At 36.6% G+C, this 11,094-nt stretch overlaps 1 protein-coding gene across 1 annotated transcript in view; it reads right to left on the bottom strand.

Moving 5' to 3' along the window:
- cep89 (centrosomal protein 89) overlaps positions 1-11,094 on the bottom strand; it is a 68,347-nt gene that overhangs the window by 36,741 nt on the left and 20,512 nt on the right. The window contains exon 16 of the mRNA XM_084721420.1: positions 7,795-7,884. Coding sequence (XP_084577546.1) covers positions 7,795-7,884 — 90 coding nt within the window. The remainder of the gene's footprint in view (positions 1-7,794; positions 7,885-11,094) is intronic.

Genomic DNA, 11,094 nt, shown 5'->3' with positions numbered 1-11,094 from the left:
GTGATGAGGTTGGTAGTTTTGCTTATCGAAGGTGCCCCTCCTTTTCTCTCTATGCCTCAAATACAGAAACACACCATTTAGACTGTTGTGTTGAATTGATTTGATGTATGTGCATAAATGGGATTCATATCTCAGGTTTTTTAATACTTTTTCAATGTTTAGTAACAAAACTTTTCATTCAGTTCCTTGTTGGGTTGAATATAGTAAGTCTGCTCTGTTGTACTGTGTGGTACTGCTTTCAAAAAATCTTTTTGGGCTCAAAGGCATAGTTTATGTCTATGGAAATCCTCTGTTACCTTTGTGCTCTAAGTCATACTGCCACACTAAAGCCATGAGGATCTGTTGTTGGGTGGCACCTCAAGGACATGTGTATTATTTATGTGGCATCTTGTTTTTCTTATGTATGTAAGAGAAACATTCCCCTACATGTACCGTTGTGGTATATGGACTTCTGAAAGAAAGGTCACAATAAATTAAGGTGATGCTTTAATTATTATTACATTTTAAATGTAATTTGAAATGCTTTGCACAGTCTGTCACATGTAGAAATGAAGCATTAGCTCCTCATGTGGGTTCCAAAAAGTTTTCCTTGTAGATCTGTGACCAGAACATCCATTTTAGACATCTTGAATTGCTTCTATCATATCCAGAAATGCGTGACATTTCCAGTAGCACTTAGAAGACAGATTAAAGCTTAGATTTTGTTGTTTTTTCAGAAGAAGTGGAACTTTCTGTTCAAGAGCATGGTGATTTAGAATGTGTGTTTTTTTATGTACTTTTGGGGCTGCTAATAATAATAATTGGAAGCAATTATGCACATTTGACAATTACCAAATTTCTTGTACAGTGTTGATAACTGAGAGCCCTGGGCTAATAACTGTTATATATATTTGATGTTAAACTTCAGGTAATGATAATTTCCTCAAAATGGAAATGTAGCATTTAGGGGGAAAAAAATAATAATTTTGTGCTTTATCTTTCCTCTATAATGTGAGTCCTGTTTCGGTCTCTGATGTTGGGGTTCTATATATTATTTTCTTACCTTTCCTTTGTCAGCTTCTTACTACCACTGTCCTCTACCTGTCTCTGTACCTATTTCCTCTGTTTTCCTATGTTTCTGTCTATGACTGACTGACTGCAGCTCTCAGCTTAGTGCCACACTACTGATTACAGAAGCTACTAGACAATGAAATAAATGGAGAATTATTTTCTATATGTTGACTGTGTATTTATTATAATATCTGCTGGTTCAGTCCACTTTTTGAATATTAATCAACATCACTGTCATTACAGGTTAATTTTGTAAGTCTGCTTCATTAATCTCAAAGAATGTGTTTGTCAAGTGTGTGTTCTTCAAACCAATAAAATCACAGGTAGGAGCTTATTTGTAAAAAAAAAAAAAAAAAAAAGAGCAATTTAATCCCCAGTTTACTGGATTTCCAAAGTCTCTCAACCTAATTTTTAACAAGATTTTCTCCAAACCCTCACAAGCTTAATGAGATGGAGTTCTGGCTCCACACGATTACTTTTAGGTTTCAATAAACTAGTGATGGCTCCAAAGAGAGACAACAAATGAACCATTCTTTTACAATTAATGATACTTAGGATGTATAAATCAACCTCTCATTTTAAGTACTATGATGGTCAAAGATATTAAGCAATAAATTGCTCTACAACGTGCTGAAGACAGACAAAATTAGAAGTAAAAGAAAAAAGAAAATAAGAAATGAGAGATGACAGACAATGGCAGCAGGTCAGATGGTAGAAAGAGATTTTAGTTTCTGCCTGAGTTGGCAGAGCTTCTGGACAGAGTGCTTGTCAGTGGAGCGTTTGTTCTGCTGGGTGTACTTTCTGACATCTACAAGACCCTGCCTTTTATTTGAGTGGTAGGTTAAAGAAAAAACTCTCCTCCTCTACATCAGAAAAGAGAATTTCAATAGTGAACCAAATATAAGAGAGTGTTAGTTTCGTCAATGGAAAGTCTGACAAAAAGTGGACTACGGTCGATTTAATTCATAACTAAATTCTACATCAGTGAAAAAAAATTGACAGCAGAAATGAATATGAAATCTCTGTTCATTATGCTCTGATAAGTACAGACGGGACACAATAGTTGGCTCTATATGGACAGAAAACCTAAGTTAGATCACAGTAATTAGCTATTTCAAAGCTCATTCATCTAGCCAGCTTAAAAGCCAAACAAAACCATTAGCTGCTGCTCAAATGATGAGTACCTCACCTTCACAAGCAGCCTGTCAGGTGGGAAGAAAAGAAAGAGGAGAGACGACCTGTGGATACTTTTTTTCTTGCTTTCAAACCAAAAGAAAGACTGAGTGCTTTGTTCCAAATGAGGATGGAGTGCCTTGTGGATAAAAGATTTGCAAAAAAACCACAAACAATTTAATGTTAATATAGCTCAAAGATCTGTGTCGATTTGGATCATTAGCTTGCCTTGGTTCGTGACACACTGTTAAATTTAACAGAGCTGAGCTTGCAGTAAACATATATTCCTTCTAAAAGACAACTGTTTCCAACTCATAAACAGACACTAACTCATTCGGCACACATTTAATATAATTTGGTATTACTTTTAGCTTTTTCTCTGTAAAGGTTATGATTGTTATTATCATTATTATTAACTTATTAGCACAACTGGCAATAGTTGTAAAGTGTAGTTTGTCAAGGACAATCCTCACAGTGGTTTTCAGCTTTCAAGTAGGAGCCAGGAAGTGCCTTTAGTGCCTTCAGCTCTAGCTGACAGAATTACCCAAATTGATCCAAAAACATAAGCTGGAGTATTGTTCATTTCTTCAATCTCAAACACAGTAAGCACTACAGATAAAGAGGTTAAAGGACAGAGATCCAAACGCCCTGACAAGAGAAGGAACAAATATTCATATGATACTATCCTATGTGTAATCAGTCTTATGGGAAGATCTTGCAGAAAGAATCCAAACTCAGAGTGGAGGAGAATTTTGAATTGGAAAAATAGTCTTCCTACACTGACGTCAAGCAGCATGGCTCAAGCAAAACTGTGACCTGGCTATATTTACACATGCACTCACTAAAATATTCAACATTTTCAGGTGTTTCAAGGAGATGGAGGGACATGAATTTTAATTACCCATGAATAATGTAGTCACAATCTGTTCTCTCTCTATAGCACACACTTAACACACAATCCCTATCTTTCCCATTCACACAGTGGCAACATATACTGCAGCCACTATATGTTGATGAGAATCAGATGGGTATGGAGTTTTTAGAGTGTCACTAAAAGGAAAGCAACTTTGTGAGAATTTAAGGCTGGCATGAAAAGTGAGAGCCAGAACTTTTAATTTACATTCTCATCTCAGAATAAATCACCTGCAAATACAAAACTCACTGTGTTGTGGAAAATCTGACTGAGACAGGTAAAAAGGAAAGCCAAAAAAAGTATAACATTTACAATCCAATTTTGATGTCTGTCAAAGAATATCATCATTGAGCTTTAAAATGGAAAATTTGTGAGTAAGGCTGAGTAAAGTGCAGCCACCATCTTATGGACTTTCATTGTCACTTGAAGAGAGTGGCCCCAATCAACTCATGCATGTTTAGAGTTTATTTGAAGTCATCAAAGAGGGAGGGGGCAAGTGTGAATGTGAGGTCATGTGTTGATGGGAAGATCCCCATCTTACAAATGTGCATATTTTAGTGTGACCTTATCTGTTGGATTTACAGGAATACGGAAATTATAAGACTCTGAAATTTCTCAAATTGCTTTGTTTTAAGTGTGGGCTTGAGACTTGGATCACGTTCAAAGATCAATGAAATTACTATTACTAGTAACTACAATTACTACTAATTATTATTTGTGATAATATATTATTTACTATCTAGAAATTGCCAACATCATACCAAAATGTTTCTGATCATCACAGAATGCTATAACTACCCACTAAACTCTAGTGTGCTAACAAAAATAATAATATTCTTGAAGATCTTTGTAGAAGCAAAATGTTTAAAGGCAAAACCTGTTTTCCAGACACAACCACTAAACCACTGATATGTAATCAATCACCACATTATTTTGTTCAGGTACTATAAGTGATGGGAAACACTGACTGTGTCAAATCCCATTTTAAATATAAGTACAATAATAACAGAAGTAAAATATCATTCCGATCATAAGTACAAGTGAAATAAAACCAAAGATCAATGGAGTTCTTTTTTTAAAGATTAAAAAATTAAATTTGGTCAAGTTAAGGCATATAATCATTCACAAAGTGTCTCAGCATATTGGACATTTAAACAAACAAACAACAAAAATCATTAAAGCAATAAACTACACAAACAACTCTACAGGTTGTAAAAGGTGTAATCTTCAGTGTACAGTTGGCACCGCAATAACCACATAACTAACTTGACAGGACAACATCAAAGGAAGAAAAAACTAATATTTGTATTATCAGAGTCGAATTGTATCTCTGGACCAAGGTGTTGCCCAGTCAAAAAGAAAAGGCCTCTAGGTGTTGCTCTGGCTACACGGACTGCGTCAAAACCACAAGAACTCTGATTAGCCTCCTTGAGTTGTTTTGTGGTTTCTTCCCTACAGGGCTATTAGGGCTATTCTGGTACATGCAGAGTTCTGCCGTAGTGCAAACCTCCTCCTGCTATGTCTGTAAATGTTCATCAGAAAGTGAGTGAAAAAATGCAAACATAATTACTTTGGGTAGCGCTGAAACAATTACTTGATTTATCCATTAGTCAATAGACAAAAAATGAATTTTAATGATAAATGTATACTTTTAAAGATGTGGTCTGGTTTTATCCTTTCAAATATGGGGAATTGCTGTTTTTCTTTGTTTTATATGAATCTTTGGGACTTGTGGTTGAACTAAATAAGTAATATGAAGACATCATCTTGGGCTATCACATCTTGAAAGTATTAAATTCTTTACTGCATGACTAACTGAGAAATTAAGGAGAGAGTAATCAATATGAAAATAATCTGTAGGTGTTTGGTATATACTAAATGCACATCACCAGCTGATGATACATACCTCATTTATTGTGCTGTAGCACGTCAATGACAGTAAACAGTTTAAAATCTCTGTTGAAAAAAATCCCTCCAACACATACAGTTCCAGAATAACCACTGCAACATTGTGAAGGAGAAGCTTAATTCCACCTTTCAGTGTTACTTAATATCTAGTTTAGCTGGAGGGGGATGAGGGGCTAGAATAATCTGAATAAAGTCCTTCGACACATCTAACATTTAAACCTCTCCTCCTTCAATGGACTGATCATCACCAGTAGACTTCACATTCACGCACACACACACATCTTTGTCTCTCTGGGCTGTTGCTATAGAGACACTAATAAAACTGTCAGAACTGCTGAGATATTTTATCCTGCTGTGGCTTGAGTGACAAAAGCTGTTGACAGCTGGGTCATGCAGACAGCAGCGGCCCTAGAGCAAGGCACTAATACTGCCAGACTGATATCTTGTCCACATTTGTCATACAAAGAAACAACAAACAAACAAATATGGAAAGGCTGCAACGATTGGTATTGCAGGACGAGTGTCAGCCTCAGTGGTAGCATTCAAACCAAGATGGCACTGGCAGATGTAGAAAAGGTTTCCATGGTGATTCGCTAGAGTAGTCTCCATTTTACTTCGATGGAAATAGGTGAAAATTATGCTGTATTTGAACAGATGAGGAGAATAAAAATGCCCTGTTTTCCTGGTTACAATTAGTTATGACCATTTATATCTATTACAGTCATCTGCAAGTAGAAGTGAATAATCTTTGAATTAATACATTATGAGATGACATGTTTTGTAAGAAATATTGCATTATTTTCATCTTTTTTATACTGAAGTTATAGTAGGTCTCTGTCTTTCAATGATTCTTTAAAGAAGCTCATGGTTGGTTTTGCCTCCCATATTACCTGAATGCTGCACTAAATGAAAATGTCACTCACTCTGTTTTGGGTCTGTCCATTTAGGTTGTAACAAAATTGGTGAGCTTTCAACTGAACAAAGGTGCAATTTTTAAAACTACAAAATTAAAATGTTGCTTGTAAACTCAAACTTATAGATCAAAAGGCTGCTGTATCAGCACTCCACCCATAGTGACCTACTATTTATATGCACATTTGCTTTTTACTCAGGGCTCAACAAGAACTGCCTGCTTACCCAGGGCAACTAAACTGCCATATTGGGCTAGTAAATATGGCACCTCAGTAATATTTCATGCAAAAATGGCAGACAATGCTGTTTTCAGCCTCTCAAATGGAGATTTCAAACTTTTCTTTGTTTATCATCATATTAAACCAAATATATTTGGTTATGGACTGACAAAACAACACATTTAAAAACATCACATTGGACTTCACTATTTCCTGACATGTTATAAATGTTGCAGGCCAAGATTAAACATGAAAAAAGTCTATGTTTTCATTTGATGAATGCTAATAAATAAACAAATTTGTATAGGGGCAAGTAAAAATTGACTTATGCCAAGTAGATTTCTGCCCAGTTGGGCAAATGAAAAAAAAATGTTAATGTTGAAACCTGTTAATACTCATCAAGGTCCTGTCATATACACAGTAAGGTTGTCAGAGTATTAATGCTTCAATACTTCTTACAATACCCCGTGTTTAAAACGATACAATAGCTATTACGCAGTGTTCAGTGACTCCTTCTGTACCAGAACTATGTGCAGGTTGTTAATCATATTTTATTTTTTTTGCTGTGGTATTGGAAGAGGTATCAAGTATCGCTTTTTTTTATTCTAGTACTGTATCAAAGTTTCAAATTCTGGTATCATAACATCTCTACACAGTACTGGAATTCTCCCCAAGGTTTACTTGATTGCCTACCTGAAACTGATGCCTCTGTTAATGATCTACCCATTGCCAAATACAAGCCTCCTTGACTATGTTTTAAATCATATCTGTCCTCACTATCACATATAGTCCATAGATTTAGCTTAAAATAATAGTATTTGGGTACATTTTCAGCTGTAAAAATAGTGTTAACTAACTGCCAGTAAACTGCAGTTACAGTATAGCAACAGGAAGTAATAAGCAGCAGAAATATAGAAGATGTGGTCAAACAATGTGTGACTGCCTGTAAGGTTCTCTCCATGGGCACAGATATAAGCAACTATGCACCATAACTGCAAGCAGTAGCAGTGTTACAGGCACACTCAGAGGGCTGAGGTCAAAGAGGTCAATACTCACAGCACCACTGTTATGTTTGCTGATCCTAATTTTTATTCTTGTCTTTTTCTCTACATTTGACATGCTGGCTGTGTGGGATGTTGATTCTACACTTTGTTAAAGATGGGTAAATGAAGTCCTTGAGACACAGTGAGTTTATCTTGAGAGATGGCAATCTGAGAGACAGAAGTGTTCATCAATTTATGCTTTCTGAGTGGTGGAGACTGATAACAGAGGCTTATCGAGTGTAGTTGAGTGGGCTGATCAATAGCACGTAGACTGGAGGATCAGATTAACTTTGGGTAAAAAGCAAAACGTTGAGGCACCAGCTGAGTCAAAGTTGCAGCCTCACAAGCTACCCTGGCATCAGTTAGGTGTCCAAAGTTACAGGAAAGGACCATCTTTGGAACAGGACATACAGAACTTCTCATTTTTTTGATTTAATAGATCCGACTAACACCCTAATTGTCTATGCAGGTCACTAAAAGACTAACCAACCCTGCTGTAGTCAGTGTGCAAGGTTTTGCCTGGTTGAAAAGCTGACTAACTGTATTGTGAAAGTGATGTTCGAATAAAGGAACATACCTTGACTTCTTCCTGTAGTTTTCCGAATCGAACTGTGCCATTCAGAATTCTCTTGATGAATCCCTGCTTTTCCTGCTGAAGAACTGAAGCCTGAGGAGGTAGAGAGGGGAGATGGGAGGTTACTGATCTAAGAGGTGGGATGGGAAGAAAACACAAATGGATGAAGGAAGTAAGGGATTATGGAAGAGATAGATAAAGGAAAAGAAGGAAAGACTGTTGAAACTGTTGCCAATGCATAGCAGTCCCATGTGGGGCAGTTATAATAAATTCTTCACTTTATTAAGACCAGTCAAAGGTTTATAACTGTAGGTGTGCAGAAAAATAAGGATATGAAAGGCATACTTGGAAATAAAGCAATAGAAATAATCAACAGTCACAATCAAACAATCATAACAATAATAAAACATGATAAAACATTTTATGATTTAAAGAACATTTTTATTTTTGAAAATTTCTGCTCTTTTATTCATGTTTCGTAGCTTGCTGGCCTTGGACAGATTAATCCAATAAACTGTCTTTCTGAAACTGTTCCAGTCAATGATTGCACAATTAAGGGTATTAACGCACGTTTATATTCACTGAAAGTCACAGTAAAGAGAGACTGCAAACTTAAATTTAAATTTAAAGAAGCTTTTCCTATGCCGAAGGCAGCTACCTGTCTTCGATATTTACATAAATGCTGTAATGCTAGGGGTCACAGCCAGACATTGAAGGCAGCTTCAATTACAGCATAATTCAACTTGTCAGAGACACACAACCACACATAATTGTGGTCACCCTGCTCTCATCCAGACAAATTGGTTCTTGTTAGCTTTAGACTGGCTACCTCTAATATGGTGTCAGTCTGACCTTCTAGACATGATGGGCTCTAGCTTCTCCTCTAAAAAGTTAGCTATGTCCCCGAATCTATTACCAGATAAACTCTCTGTTCCTGTGCCGCACTCTCAGCAAACTGAGCCATAATTTCTTCATTATATTTGTGTCAGACTAAGTCTATTTTTTGTTTGACACTGTATATTTTATGGCTCTGACTGTATATTTGTCTAACATTTCAGAATATAACCAAAGACAGTGGTGGACTAAGACTGTCTGAGGGGCAGGACCAAAAAAAAAATAAGAAGGGCACCAGCTGCATGTGGTGGGGCACCAGTGCACAGACAGCCATAATGCATTATGGTGAAATGGTTCCAAACCCTGGTTAAGATTAAAATTGTTTTATTATACAATTATATGCAACTCAGATTTAAATAACACACACTATTTACCCATTTAGAGGGATGCATGTAGTGCAGTCTATACACCCTTTTACAGCTGGTAAATAATGAGTAAGCTGTGCGCACAGTTTGGCAACAAAAGTATGATGGACCACAACAGCTCGTCAATGGAAGCTACAAACACAACCAGTTTTGATCGTGTCCTCAGTCCAGTTAACACCTAAGTTAACACCTTAATAGCTTGCAGCCATAGATGCTGCCGATTGCTCTGAAATGGTAATGATCCTGTCGCAATCCTCTACATCTTGTGTTGGCCAGTGGAATATCGATTCTGACAACCGCACATGCAACAACCAGACATTTTGATGATTCTGGTCCTGGTAAAATGTCTAATTCAATGTTTGCAGCTTGAAGATTCATCTGGATGACTCGGGGAAGCCACTACTTCCATTCCAAAATGCATGCACAGCTTTTTCATGACATCAGCTATAAAAGGGTCTATATGGCACTGGAAGGGTAAGACATGCACATTTTCTTGTACATTGGGCTGACATAGAGGGCAATTTATCAAGTTTTAGCTATCACAAGGGCATTCAAAAAGGCCCTTTTGAAGTGTTTTCTTTTCCCAAAATGGGTTCACCTGAGTCCACCAGTGACCAAAAGAATAATTACTCTGCCTGAGTAGATAATGTATATAGTATAAACTTAGAAACAGTTAAGTATGTTACAATAATCATTAGAAAATTGCTAATCGAGTCAGGTACCAAGGCTCAAAGAAAAAACGGTGCTATTAATGTAATGAAATCAAATGCTCCACAGTCGCAAAAAGAAAAATAAACTTTCTATGAAAGTCAGTTTTCTATGATTTCATCCTTGCATATTTATTCTTGCTGAAAATAGATCAACTCACTAAAGAGGTACAAGAAAAAGAATCTAAAATAGTTGGTGAGTGATATCTTTGGTTCCAATCAATCTTCTTCCCTTTAATTATAGACTATCAAATGAAGGAAAAAGTAATCTTTTTTGTAATGTTCTATATTAAAATAATTCACCTTTTAATCAACAGCCTACAGAAAAACTCAACTTAATTTAGTAAACTCAGTGACATCTTTGAGTATATTTAATGTCACTTTTCTAGTGTTCTAGCCTTCTCAAAACCTGGTTAGAATTACAGTATGTGGCAAGGAGTTGGAACTTGGTATGCATGGGACACCCAGTCTTCCACACCTCCACTAGTCAGGGCCAGATTTATAAGCATGAATACTATCTTTTTAAATTTGCATAGAGCACTAAGGCAGCAGCTTGTTTCTGCCTGCCAGGCACATTCTGCAAGTGAAGGAGAGCTCAGTTTAGATGCAGTTCAATGCTGGGATTCTTACAGATTGTACCAACAAAGAAAAGAAAAGGCATTCTGCCTGATTCCAAGACAATTATTCATTCCACCTGTATTAACTGCATTTAATGATACAGTGGGACTTATTTTTGAATGAATGTTACCCAGCCATACATTTAATCTAATCACTTATCCTGGATAGATGGGTGAAATAAGTGAAGTCTCACCAATGAAAAAAAATAAAATAAAAAATCCACTTGTCCTATACCTACTGACCTTGAAATTACTGTAGACTATAAAGATGAACTCATTATTGTTCCCACAACAGATAGACCTTTTTCACAGCTGGCAATTTGATTTGTCATAGCAGGAAAAGCACAGGTGAAATAAATTTTGTTAATGTTACCACAGTCCCAGTACACCATGACAGTTAGTCAGCATGCACAATACCAGGATCCTGGAACTAGCTCGACTAAATGGATGCAGTTGATTTTAATGTTGATGTTGTTGTTGTTAACACCTGTGCTTTTCCTGCTATGACATGCCAACATGTCTGCTGAGAAAAAGACCCGCTGCAAGCACCTTATTAAATTCATTGGAGTGCTTAATCAGTCACACTCATCATATAACCTGCTGATATTTGCAGCATCATCTCTACATCTCGCTACTGACATGAAGAGTGCACTTCAGGTGACAGGGGAAGACATCTTTTGATAAATGACTCTCATGACTTCGGGCACAAAAACAAAAGGT

The sequence above is a fragment of the Lutjanus erythropterus genome, chromosome 1, assembly GCF_056507025.1.
Source record: "Lutjanus erythropterus isolate fLutEry1 chromosome 1, fLutEry1.hap2, whole genome shotgun sequence".
NCBI classification, from domain to species: domain Eukaryota; kingdom Metazoa; phylum Chordata; class Actinopteri; order Lutjaniformes; family Lutjanidae; genus Lutjanus; species Lutjanus erythropterus.
Note: the sequence above shows the minus strand (reverse complement) of the source record. Positions and strands in the feature narration are given on the sequence as shown.